General features: G+C 36.8%; 2 protein-coding genes across 2 annotated transcripts; both read right to left on the bottom strand.

Annotated features, from left to right (window-relative positions):
• Window positions 1-1,629: 1,629 nt before the first annotated feature.
• Window positions 1,630-4,588, bottom strand: LOC137718295 (transcription factor HY5). Its single transcript, XM_068457813.2, has 4 exons — window positions 4,315-4,588; window positions 3,623-3,803; window positions 3,366-3,522; window positions 1,630-2,162 (listed from the first exon to the last, which is right to left on the bottom strand). Exons 1-4 carry the CDS (start codon window positions 4,409-4,411, stop codon window positions 2,103-2,105), a joined length of 495 nt encoding a protein of 164 aa, XP_068313914.2. The 5' UTR covers window positions 4,412-4,588; the 3' UTR covers window positions 1,630-2,102.
• A 3,079-nt stretch (window positions 4,589-7,667) lies between these two features.
• On the bottom strand, window positions 7,668-9,193 carry LOC137716823 (protein OVEREXPRESSOR OF CATIONIC PEROXIDASE 3). The gene is made up of 3 exons (XM_068456193.2): window positions 8,858-9,193; window positions 8,459-8,773; window positions 7,668-8,145 (listed from the first exon to the last, which is right to left on the bottom strand). Exons 1-3 carry the CDS (start codon window positions 9,053-9,055, stop codon window positions 7,759-7,761), a joined length of 900 nt encoding a protein of 299 aa, XP_068312294.2. The 5' UTR covers window positions 9,056-9,193; the 3' UTR covers window positions 7,668-7,758.
• Between the last annotated feature and the right edge of the window lie 4,142 nt (window positions 9,194-13,335).

Raw genomic sequence — 13,335 nt, forward strand, 5'->3', positions numbered from 1 at the left:
CAAACTCCACTTACCACTACAGTGCTAGCTGACGTCAGGTTACTGTTGCATTTGAATTTTTTTTTTCCAGATAAAATTAAAAAAAAAAAATAATTCTAATTTATATCTAAGCCATATACACCATTTCTCACATAATTTTCACCATTTCATACTATCTTAGTTTATTTTATTTCAATTCTTTACATTCTATATTAATTCAATTAAAATAATAAATTACGTAACCATATTAGTTCAATTAAAATAATAAATCAAAATAAGGTAGTTTAATTTAAGTAAACATATTAATTCAATTAAAATAACAAATTATGTTTGACCTATAATTCTTTAGCTCCCTCAGTTGGAGATGGCAATAAATATGGTTGACACTGTTTATTAAAATATTTATTTCTTGGAGGGTCAAAGGGTTTCATTAAAATATTTATATCTTGGAGGGCTATAGGGCTAAAGGGAGCCCTTTGACCCTTCTTCAATTGGAGATGGCTTTATTTGGCCAAAGAGGCATCAGGCTGGCCAAATGTAGCCTTCCTCTTAACCTTTTTTTTTTCTTCTGGAGCTCAGCTCATCAGTTGCAATAATTGATTCAAATTTAACGTCTAGATTTGAAAACATTACAATGTAGTTTAATTAAATTAAGTAATAAATTTAAAGTATAAACTTAAAACTAATGAGCTAAGCTATGTTTAGCCCCTCCGGTTGGAGATGGTATATGAGTTTGGCCTGATACTGTTCATTTAAAAGTAATATTTTGCAGGACTATAATTCTGGACGGAGCTATATTTAGCTCTTTCGGTTGGAAGTGACCTAAATAGGGGCAAAATCAACACTACAATGTGGTTATGAACATAGTGTATTTTGTGTTTTAGTATATATTGAATTTAAATTTAGATTCACCCATGGTAAAACATCAAAACTTCTATATTAAGGTTGAATAGACTAGGAACACCTCTTAAGAAACAAAATAATTTTTCTTTGATTAGGGGGCATTAATAATTTTCCTTTAATTAAGGGTTGAAAGCCCTATCAAAGTTTTGATAAGGCCAATACCATACAATGTACCATCCTCTCGTACGTATTCTTTTTGTTTGACGATTTTTTACATTTCTTATGAAAGAAGCACATGTTATTTCAAATTTCATAGAAGACGAGTTCAATATCAATTTTATTCCCTCACCATTTAATATAAGGTTTTTATTTTAATAACCAAAATGGTGTTTGAGATTTGTTTTTTTAAACCAAAATGATTTCTGAGATTTGTCTAACTCCTCACTTTAGTTCTTGAAATTTGAAATCAATAGAAATAGTTTTTAAGATTGTCCACCATCAATCATTTTGATTATTCAGTGAAAAATTATGTTAAATAAGATTATCGTAATTTCATAACCAATAGGCCAAAATAATTTGACAACAATTACGGACATTTTTGTCATTTTATCTTTGTTTTATAGAAATTTTTCACAAAATGACCAAAATGATTGATTATAGACAAACTCAAAAACCAATTCTATTAATTTCAAATCTCGTGAACCAAAGTGAAGAGTTATGCAAATCTCAAAATCAATTTAACTAAAAAACCTTTATATAAATATATCCGTTGCTCATAATTTTTTTTTATTTTATAAAAAAAAGTAATTTTTCTTTATGTTTACCATTCCATTTGAAGATGGGAATATGATCCCCCATAAAACTTAAGTACATTTGGACAAAAAATAATTAGAGACAACTCCACTAATAACCCCATTACATTTTGACGAAGGCTAAAACCACTACCATTTTCATTAGCTCTGTGCTTATCCATCTCATGAAACACCTTTCTTGGACTTAACAGTCTTTACACCTCTGCTACTACCCACCATACCCACTGCTGTCGACGCAATTGGCTCAAAACCTGCACCATATCGCCGACAGAAAAGAACAAGAAGTACTAGTGAAGATTACTTATAGGAAATCCAATCCAAGATTAAGCATGCCTAAGTTCTTTCAAGTTGTATCGCCTCCACTTTTGCACTCGCAACGTCTTATGAACACTCCGATCTCACGCCATGTCCTACGAGGATCAATCCGCATTTGCACTACCATCTGCTCCTCTCCATGTCCTACGAGGATCAATCTGCATTTGCACTACCATCTGCTCCTCTCCGGCTTGCCGTTGTGTTCTTCAATATCTGCAACAAATACCGGTAAGTAAATGCCACATTACACCAAACTCGAAGTGAATTAAATAAAATGGAATATAAAAATGTTAGCATATATAACCTCTGTCTAGTAAACAATCAAGACTTTCAGTAAAAGCATAAGCCTAGTGGCAGTTCTAGAATTGTTTCGAACTCTGTCAAGGTTTTCGAAGGACAAACACTTTCCAATCATGCAAAGAAGTTAGGTATTACTCAGTATTTTCCAATTCAAACAATGATTAGGCGTAAAATCTGGGACTCATACTGATGTTCAAGCCGCCTAAACTTTGAAAATTGGCATGTGTATAGCTTATGAATTGGTTTGACATGCGACAAGGATGTCGCGGGCAACAAACTACATCACAACTTTAGATGGCAAAAAGAGTACCATTTGGCTCTAAGCACGGGAACATTACTCCCGCCCCAACATGGTATAACATGCAAAAAAACGAATTTCTGATATCTTTTACTGCAAGTAAAATCACATATTAACTATGAATTACCATTGTAACCTACACGAAACACATTAACTGGGATAATTTTCAAGCCACTAGTCAGCGGACACCATCACATTTATAATTCTATTATACAAAGTTCCAAGACTTCTGCAACTTTTTTGATTATCAAGCAAAGAAGTAATGGATTGGTGAGGTTGACCCCATAGCCCCTACCCTAATACCCAATTCACTACACTTTCCACTTTTGATATGAAGTGATAAGATGATACCCAGAAGGCCCCTCCTCAACAGAATTGTACATTTATCCCATCAAAATCATCTTTCCTAGAATACCCCTAAACCCAAATCTTTCATCTGTCACATATTAACAAATTCTCACTAATGATTCTATGTTGATTGGAAACTAAGATCTGTACGCACCTAGCATCACTAGCTTTAAGCAATGGAATCAAATTCATGGAGTTGGCTACAATACTTACAAGTACTAGTACAATCGCCATCTAACGATAAGATATGTTGTCCAAAGAGCATATATGGCCGTCAGATGATGATAGTATTAAGTACTTAAGTATCGTAGCGAGTCTCGCTAGTTTTGAAGGAATTGGATTATTGGATGGGGGTGGTATACTAAGTCCTGGTTTTGTGAAATTGGGTGCCTCCTCACCCGATTATGGATTAGTAAACATGCCATAAAACACCGATATCATAACGATATATGGGGAATGATATAACATACATGTCTAAGCATCTGATTCTCATTCTGCAAAGTGGAAAGCCTCTCATCAAGCTCAGAATTCTTCTGCTCCAATTCTTTGACTCTCACTTCCAAATCATTCAAATATGCCTTCTTCCTCTCCCTTGCTTGCTGTGCTGAAACTCTGTTCCTCAACAACCTGTTATTTTTGCACCCACAAAATTACACAAATTCACCAAAATACCAATAAAAAGGGCAGAACAGTAAAATAATCCAGAAAGAAGTGCATCTGAACCTACCTCTTCAGCCGCTTGCTTTCCTTGTCTGCTGGATTTCTTCCTCTCTTTCTCTGACTCTCACCAGCCGTTTGGACCTGGTCTGGACCGGCCAACGAACCGTTTTCCCGGGCGGAAGCCGACCCTCCTGCCGATTCGCCGCCGATTTCCGGCACTCTTCCGATCTCCTCGTCGCTTTCCATGCCTAAAATTTAGACAAATCGAAATATAATTTTTGAACCCAATAAAAGAACAAAAGCATAAACAAATATACAAAGTCAGCTCCTTTTTGTCTTAAACAATGCAACAGGACAGAGTTTTCCCGGATCAAAAATCCATTTCCCGGGAAACAAACAACGACCCAGTTTAGAAAATTGTCGATTCTACAAAACCAGATGAGAAAATTCGAAGTCCTTCCGATTTGCAAAGATAAACAGTCGACCACGAACAAAATAAGCTGTACTTATTGAACAAAGCTTTCTCCTTTTTATCTGAGACAACGTAAAAATAGAAGACTTTTCATCCAAAAAGAGCATTTTCCCGGGAAATAACAACAACCCAACTGAGCAAATCCTGGATTTTACAAGACCCAGGTGGGAAATCTCGAAATTCTTCTGATTAAAAAACAAGTACACAAATTTAAACAAACAAAGCTATACTTTCTGGAAAAGAAACTTGAAAAAACTACATAAAAAGTTGAAAAATCAAAGTCAAACCTTCTTTAACTTCAAGATGGAATGCAGAGCTCGAAGACCTTTCGCTGCTGGAAGGCAGAGAGCTCGCAGCGAGGGAGCTCGTCGCCTGCTCTTGCATTTCTATCTGCTAAATCCAATCAAACAGAGAGAGAGAGAGAGAAATAAAACCGAATTTTCTGCCGGAACAAAATTAAAAGAGCGGGATATTAGCGTTTGAGTGAGTAAGTAACAGAGGGGAGAGGATTAGCAGCCTTCAAAGGCTGCGCAGATCTGAGGGCTGTGGGAGTGTGAGCGTGGAGGGTTTTGAGCCATGAGGGGTGGAAGTAATCAAAGGTTTGGAGGGAGGGAGCGTGGAGGTTTAAAGACCGTTGGATTGGGGTTTGATCGGACGGGTTTTGTGGAGGGTTGGGAGGGAGGTGCGGTGAACTGGGACAGTGTGGGACCACATTGTGTGCTGGATGGAAAGTGCATGTATTTCTTGATAACGGGGAAGCATCGAGAGGGTTAGTTTGCCATGGAATTTTGTACCACTTTCCTCATTTTTAGAGTTGGTTTGGTATTACTGTGCTCTGAAAAAAAATTGTTTTTATTGTACTGTGAGAATAAGCTTATTTTTACTGCTTCACTTTTTCATCTTCTTTTCATCCAAAATTGTGAAAATAAACTATTTTTAAGTGTTTACCAAATACCTTTTTGAGCTTAGTTTTTTTTTTATACCCACTTTTTATAAAAGCACTTCAGTACTAAGCCAGTACTTAGTATGATGTCTATAACTTGCTAATTTTTATTGACTTTTGATGTTTTTAGCTGATAAGTTTAATTGATTGTGGTCACGAGCAGGATGAACACTTTTTCATAATTTCTCTGGGTCTAAAAGAAAAGGATAACTACAGTTTGATACCCGTTATTCCTTTAAAAAAAAAATCTCTATTGACCTTATAATTTTGTTAATGTGACTATTGCCTAACTGCATAAATTTTGGATATAGACTACCAACTATTAGTCCAATAGTAATTTCAAAATTGTTATTGGAGTTTGATTTCACAGCGGAGTTTAACGTCTTTTCTTACAAATCAGTTTGCAGGGACAAATTATATACATATGTGCTCGAGCAACATGTATGCTGGATTAAGATAGTTGTTACGATGTATGTGCACATTATTGAGCACATACAAGTTATATCCGCCTCAAAAGAAATAAATGGTCACTATCAGACCAGTGCTAATAAAGTGGGCTAACGAGCACGTTGAGCACAGACAAGTTATATCCATGGGCTCGGACAACTTGTATACCGAATGAAGATGGTCGATATGATTCGAGTACGTATTATCGAGTCGTAGAATACAAAGCTACCTTATTTCTTTGGATGAATGGTAGATTATTCCTTGTCAATCACGTACGAATTGCGATCAAGATCTTTTGAGAGTTGTGGAGGGAAAGGACTTGAAGATGGCCCAATAACAGTTAGGATTGACAACTCTGCAAATTCGTGATTTTTGAACCATGAGTTTCCCTTTTGATTTTAGAACATAAATCTACTGTCATAGAAAAGACATTAGAAATCTCTAAATATCCCCTTTGAAGATACCAACTTGAGATGTTAGGTTCCAGGTTGCCTTCCTAATTTACAACAATGTAACCTCATTTTTGGGGTCTTAGATGCAACCGTTGGATCACAACTATAAGGAACAAAGACAAAGAAAATGCGGTTTAGGTACTACGATCTAGTACTTCTTTTATTCATCTGTAAGTGAAAAGTCTTATGGATGTCAAATTTGTTACCAAATTAAACAATATGACTAGATTGTTCTCTGTGTCCTTAATAATAAAGAAATTTGTTTACAAGTCTCTTTTTGAGAAAAAAAAAGGAATTTTTGTCAAAGAATTTTTAGTCGGACTCCCACCAAATTATTATGACTAGTAATTTTGTGGTTATCTAAAATCTATTACCTCCTTGTTTATGTCGCGTTGTATTCAAAAAAGAAAAATACATTCACAATCAACTTTATCCATGGATTACACTAACAATAGTGCAAATTTAGACATACGTATATATAAATGACATATTATTGAATTTAACAGTTTAATATGCATTGAAGAATCCAACTAAAATAAACGAATAGATGTAATTCATGTATACTATACGTAGACGTATCGTCATAAACATTGATGTATGCGAGATCTCTACGAATGGATGCTATCACTCGAAGGTCGACTGATATTTGAGGTGGACCCAAAGAAACTTTACCAAACCTTGTATAAAATCCTTCATGACATGAACGAATGGTTTCTTGCAATTTATCAACACATATATATTTCGACCCTTTTTTGGCTAAATACTTCGTCTTTTTCTTCCAAATCGTAAGCAAATGGAGATGGGCTTCTACCACCATGTCCTCACCACAAGCAGGGGTTGTCGATTTCCTGAAAAGAGCACGAACAATAGTATGGCTGCGGGGAAGAATTGCTTTTGGAAGAATGTGGGTTCTTGGTAGGGACAGAATGGCTGCGGGGGCTTATCGTCCCATATCAACCCTGACGAGCCTTGCCTCCTAAATGTGGAGGCCGACCTTGCTGATGTTGCCATGGCCTCTGTCAATAGGTCGACAAATTGTGATGATTTTTGGGTTCTGGTGTGTGCAGCAATTGTGATAATACCGACCTAGATGATTAGGCTGTTTTATATAAGAGAGGACGAGAAGATTCCAAAGAGAGAAGCAAGGCCATCTCAAACTGAAAGGGCTATGTTTAACCCCTGTCTACATTATATTCCTGGAAGAAATTATTTTTTAACGAACAATATTAGACCATATTATATACAATCTCCAACCGAATGAGGTGTTTTTTCACTCCCTCAATAATGTATTATTTTAAGTTTGTTGTTTAATTTTATTTGTTAATTGAATTAAACTATCATATTAAAATAAGATTTCCAAACATATTTTGAAATACAACACCTTAAATAATATTAAAAATACAACTTAAATACTAGAGATTACAACAACTTAAATATTAAAAGAGTGTTTGCTGTAAATAAAATGTGAAGAATTGAAATAAAATAAGGTAAGATAGTATAAAAGGTGAAAATGATGTGAGAACTAGTATAGGAATAGCTTAGGTATTTGAAAAAAAATAATTAGAAATTTTAATTATTTTTTCAAATTTTGTCTTATAAAAAAAAAAAAATCACAATCCAATAGCTAGCTAATGTCAGTTAGCAAGTGAGTTCCTGACAGCTTGGGCCCCTTAAATTGGCTCACTAGCTATGTTTGCCTAGCTCGCTGGCCATTTAGCCGGATTTTAGCCCTATGGGTCCCAAATTTTTTTGGCCCAGGCTTCCATTAGAGACAAATTTTGTATCAAAACAAGCTATGTTTCAACTTATAATCCTTTGGCCAGCCCAGTTGGAGATGGCCAGAGCTGGCTCAAGAGAATATCACGCTTTCGGTTAGTCTAATCTTATGCTTAAAGTTGTTGCTTATACTGTGTGGGTGTAAACAAATTCTGTTTGTCTTTTAGTGTAAGATCAAAGTTGTCTTTTCTATAAACGCCTTCAAGGGTTTCAACCTGTGCTTTCTTCAGTCTCTTTTGAGCAGAAAACTGTTGTTGTCTGGCATGAAAGGGCACCTTCACTGTACTTTCAAGCTCTACAGAATCTGAAGTCGTTTCCACCACGGTTTCTCCGGTTGTTTCCACAACAGTTTCTACAGACTTCGATTGGGACACAGACACCACTGTCGCAGGTTCAACAGGCAAAGCAGCACACATCATCAAAAGAGTTGGAGGGGGCTCACGAAGCAATTCGAGAACAACAGCCCTGTCAAGACAAAGCTCGGATGCAAGAGTTTTTATCTGCAACAAAACGAAGAAGCGAAAATTGAAATTGATTATAGTAGTATATTTGCCAGCATAACGAAAAACCCCCAAATATCGGGAAGCAAATTTTCACGAACGCCAAACAGGAGTTTACACAAATAGGAGCAGACATATAATCTCCACATTTCCCCGGCCTCGTTAGAAATCGAAAACTTATTTCGAATTTAAGAATCACTATCAAGCAGGAAATGAAGCATCCAATATCTTCAATTTCGTCTTCAGGACGGTAAATGATTTCAAAGATTCATCAATACAAAACCCAAATTCAAAGAGAAACCGAAACACTTACGCTTGTTTTGCGCCGACCAACTTTCAAAGCAGCAGCCAATCTCCGCATCTGCCAAGTCTTCAGCTTCAGCGGAGTTTCCTCTTCCTCTTCCTCCTCCTCCTCCTCCTCATCGTTATCATCATCACCGTCAATTCCCAGTGCCTCTGCCACTTCCTGCTCGAGCTTAGCAAGCTCTTCTTCCGTTAAATCCTCGTCGTCAAATGACGCGTCGTCATTCTTGAGATCCTCCTCCAGCAACCTAAACAGCGCATCAATCGCATCCTCATCCACATCCTCCTCCTCCACCTCCCTTACTTCCTTATTCCCCAAACTTATCTACATTTCACCGCAATTCAAAAGCACAATTTCAGCAAAAAAAAAACAGGAACTTTTTGACCAAGCTCATTTCTTAGTTCTTACCTTCTTTATCTTCGTTTTGGAGGGCGCCACTTCGGCGCCGTGGTTCCGGCGGCGAGCCAAGGCGATGGTGGACGAGAACCGAGTCGGGAAGTGACGTGGCGGAACAAGATTGGTGGGTGACCGTTCGTGGCGGGAAGAAGACGGTAACGGTAGAAAGTGAAGCCCCTTGGGCGTGTCGAGCGCGGAAGCGAAAGCCATTTTTCTACGGGAATGTTTTCCGTCAACCGGTGCCGTTTCAAAGGTCGCAGAATCGCACCGCTTCCAGCTCAAACACCGATGAATAAAAAAGGCGGCGCCTTTCTGCCTCTTGGTTCAGGTTTATCTACTTATTTCCAGTGTCAGTGTAAAGCGTCTAAACCATCTATAAAAAGAAATATCAAATTATAAATAATAGTTGATGTGACAATGAAGGTTTTATATTAAATTTTATACTCTTTTAACCGAATTATCAAATATTTTTTATTATTTAAATAAAGTTTTAAATGGTTTGTAATTATTAAAAAAATGTTGAAATAAAATTTTTATTGGTTAAAACATTAGTGAAGTAAGGGACTCACCATTAAAATGAATTAAAAATAAATTTGACAGTGATATCAAATTTAACTCCAAATCACAAAGTCTTTAAATCCAATCAGCAAATAACACTTCGGTTGGAGAGACTTTTGATGTTAAATATGCACAGTAGTTTAGACTTTGTGATTTGGAGTCAAATTTGGGAGATGTCAAAATGGAATGCCATTGTGTATATTTAACATCAAAAGTCTCTTAAACCGAAATGTTATTTACTAATTGAATTTGAAGATTTTGTGATTTGGAGTCAAATTTGACATTAATGTCAAATTTATTTTTAATTCATTTTAATGGTCTGTCTTTTATTCCACTAACATTTCAACCAATAAAAAATTTGTTTAATAATTACAATCATTTAAAATTCAATTTTAATAATAAAATAATATTTGACAATTCAATTGAAGAAGTACAAAAATTGACATAAGGATTCAGATTGCTGCATTAGCCATCAATTATAATTTGACTCTTATAACTTCATATCTCATTTGAAGATGGTCTAAAGCGTATTCAAACGACCGTGGTTCGCACCGTTTCGTGCTAAAGCTTCAATATGCTAGGGCTAATTATAATTTTTGGGTTAATTACACTAACACCCCATGAGGTTTTTTCTGTTTTCACAAAAACCCCTTATGATTGGTAAATATAACTAATACCCCTTGAGGTTTTAATTCACTTTTACATAACCCTTCTAAAAACGTATATATCCTTGTAGTTAATTACTTAAAATAAAAAATCTTTATAAATAAATAGAAAAAGAAATCAAATTAAAAAGAATCACATTAAACATTAAAAATGGCCAAATTGTAGAATTCTACTTGGCTTTGAATTCTGGGATGCGTGTGTTGGGTTTTTGGTTTTGGTATTTGACTATTGGTGGCTTCCTTCAATATTTTCAAGTTTCATAATTATTTTCTTTATATTTTTTTGGTCTGATTCACACTCTCTTTGCGAGAATGGAAGTAGAAGGAAGAAGAACATATACTACGACAACGAAAAATTCTCCTAATAATGTTTATAATTTACCGGAAACAAAGATCTCATTTGATCAGTTTTAATTCTCAGAAATAAAAAAGTCCACCAACATACATAACAAAAAACAATCGGAATTGCAAAGACAGGTGTTTTCCACTCTGATATGACGGCAGTTGCAGTGGCTGGCGAGGGAAATCTTGCACGATAAAGAACAACAGGTTGAAGGGTGTATTAATATAAAAATGGTATGGGCATTGGGTTTGCGGGTTTTCTTCACTAAACGAGGGTGATTCTGATCCGATCGTGGGCAAGGAACAATGGATAATCTGGCTGACTGTCGTGCAAACATGTTAGGCTGCGATCGGTTTGTGCAGCATCGTTGTTGGGTTTTTGGAATGTTCTTGCGATCCATTTGTGGTGATGACTTAAGGATGGGGACTAGATCCTTTGAAAAGAATGCCGATCTTGAAGCATCTCATAAGTAGATGGTTTCATAGGGTTTCTTTTGTTTTATTTAATGGCGTCCCTCCGAAGCAAGCGTGCTGCTCATGCTTTCATGTAATTTTATTTAATTTAACATTTTTTTAGACTTATTTATTTATTTATGTAACATCCCACATCGCCCAGGGGAGTGATCCTTATATGTATATTCCCATCTCTACCTAGCACGAGGCTTTTTGGGAGTTCACTGGCTTCGGGTTCCGTAGGAACTCCGAAGTTAAGCGAGAAGGGGACTAGAGCAATCCCATGATGGGTGACCCACTGGGAAGTTGCTCGTGAGTTCCCAAAAACAAAACCGTGAGGGAATGGTAAGCCCAAAGCGGACAATATCGTGCTACGGTAGGGTGACCCACTGGGAAGTTGCTCGTGAGTTCCCAAAAACAAAACCGTGAGGGAATGGTAAGCCCAAAGCGGACAATATCGTGCTACGGTAGTGGAGTCGGGCCCGGGAAGTGGTCCCGCCCGGGCCGGGATGTGACAATTTGGTATCAGAGCCTAACCCTGGTCGTGGTGTGCCGACGAGGACGTTGGACCCTTAAGGGGGGGGTGGATTGTAACATCCCACATCGCCCAGGGGAGTGATCCTTATATGTATATTCCCATCTCTACCTAGCACGAGGCCTTTTGGGAGCTCACTGGCTTCGGGTTCCGTAGGAACTCCGAAGTTAAGCGAGAAGGGGACTAGAGCAATCCCATGATGGGTGACCCACTGGGAAGTTGCTTGTGAGTTCCCAAAAACAAAACCGTGAGGGAATGGTAAGCCCAAAGCGGACAATATCGTGCTACGGTAGTGGAGTTGGGCCCGGGAAGTGATATCGCCCGGGCCGGGATGTGACAATTTATAAATATTTTTTTAAGTAATTAATTACAAGGGTATATCTATCTTTAAAGAGGTTATGTGAAAGTGAATTAAAACATCATGGGTTGTTAGTGATATTTCTTAAACGTGAGAGATTTTTGTGTAAACACGAAAAACCTCAGGGTGTGTTAGTGTAATTAACCCAACCTTTGTCACTCCTCTAAGAGCAACTGTACCCCTAAAAACCCCATAGTCAACAATCAATTCAATCCACCCAAATAAATAGTTATTGACTGCAAAGAATAGTAACTATTCAAGTGCATCTCCACTCCTAAATTGAATTGCCTAGTCAATTCGTGTAAAAATTTCATTATTTTTTTAAACTAATAAAAAATAATTTTATTTTTAATTTCGGATAGGATTTTTAACTAATCTTGTCATGCTACATATCATTATTTGAAAGTACAATTTTTTTTTTGGATAGATTTCAATGTAGAATTTTAACCAATTTCATAGTGCCACATGTCATGATTCTGTAAGAATTTTATGGATAGATTTCTGATAAGATTTTGAACCAATCCCGTCACGTCATGTGTTACAATCTGTTGAGAATCCTTTAAATAGATTTTGATAAGATTTTCAACCAATTACTTAGTGCCATGTGGCATTATCTACAACCTCACCATTTTTTTGTCCATATAAACCTTATCCATCCTAATTCATACACCAAACTCAAACTAGCTCAAAATCCTTCTTCATAGTTTATAAATCCTGAGTTTTTACAATGTCTTCTTCAAATGGATTGTATAAAATCAATGTGCAAGAGAAAAAATTATTTGAGGAACACGAAGAATTGTTCAATATCGAGGATGGTGCAGATGAGGCATTCGTAATGAAAGATGAAGATGATGATGAACTTAGAAGGCAGAGAGCCGTACATTCCCATCATATCATGCAAGCTATTAGTCAGATCTCTAAACCTAGGTGTGCCACAAACTTGGATAGAAAGAGGGAATGACGATGTAATGATTTCTTGGAAGATTATTTTATCCCCAACAGTGTATTCCTTGATCATGTTTTTAGACGTCGTTTTAGAATGCAATGAAGTTTGTTTAATAAAATCTTGATTGCTGTTTGTAGCTATAATGCATACTTTGTGCAAAAAAAAGGGATACTTTTCATGTTATAGGTCTCCGTCCTGAACAAAAAATTAATGCTGCCTTATGGATGCTTGCATATGGAGCATCTGCAGATCAAGTGGATGAGATTACAAGGATGGGAAAATCAATTGTTCTAGAGTCCCTGATAAGGTTTTGTTCTGCAATAGAAGCCATTTACACTAATGAGTACCTTTAGAAACCCACGACAATGGACCTGCGAAGGCTTCTGAAGAAGGGTGAGATGCGAAGCATTCCTGGGATGATTGGAAGCATTGACTGTATGCACTGGACCTGGAAAACTGCCCAGGTGTGTGGCAAGGAGCTTATGGCAATAGAAAATGAGCCAAAAGTATCATTTTGGAAGCGGTGGCTTCAATTGATACATGAATTTGGCATGCTTTTTTCGGTGTTCCAGGAGCTCAAAATGACCTCAATTTCCTTGCCCAATCTCCAGTGTTCGATGAGGTGCTACAAGG

This window comes from Pyrus communis, chromosome 8 (assembly GCF_041283825.1).
Source record: "Pyrus communis isolate YQ-2024b chromosome 8, ASM4128382v1, whole genome shotgun sequence".
Taxonomy (NCBI): domain Eukaryota; kingdom Viridiplantae; phylum Streptophyta; class Magnoliopsida; order Rosales; family Rosaceae; genus Pyrus; species Pyrus communis.

Bases quoted from the DNA above. Each gene is read 5' to 3' on its own strand.
- LOC137718295 (XM_068457813.2), bottom strand. From the start codon at position 4,411: ATGCAAGAGCAGGCGACGAGCTCCCTCGCTGCGAGCTCTCTGCCTTCC. The intron at 3,523-3,622 runs GTAGGTTCAGAT...CAAAAATAACAG, and splicing joins GAAAGCAAGCGGCTGAAGAG to GTTGTTGAGGAACAGAGTTT. The intron at 2,163-3,365 runs GTATGTTATATC...TATTTGTTGCAG, and splicing joins AGAATCAGATGCTTAGACAT to ATATTGAAGAACACAACGGC.
- LOC137716823 (XM_068456193.2), bottom strand. From the start codon at position 9,055: ATGGCTTTCGCTTCCGCGCTCGACACGCCCAAGGGGCTTCACTTTCTA. The intron at 8,774-8,857 runs GTAAGAACTAAG...GGTGAAATGTAG, and splicing joins CCAAAACGAAGATAAAGAAG to ATAAGTTTGGGGAATAAGGA. The intron at 8,146-8,458 runs GTAAGTGTTTCG...GTTTTGTTGCAG, and splicing joins TTGGTCGGCGCAAAACAAGC to ATAAAAACTCTTGCATCCGA.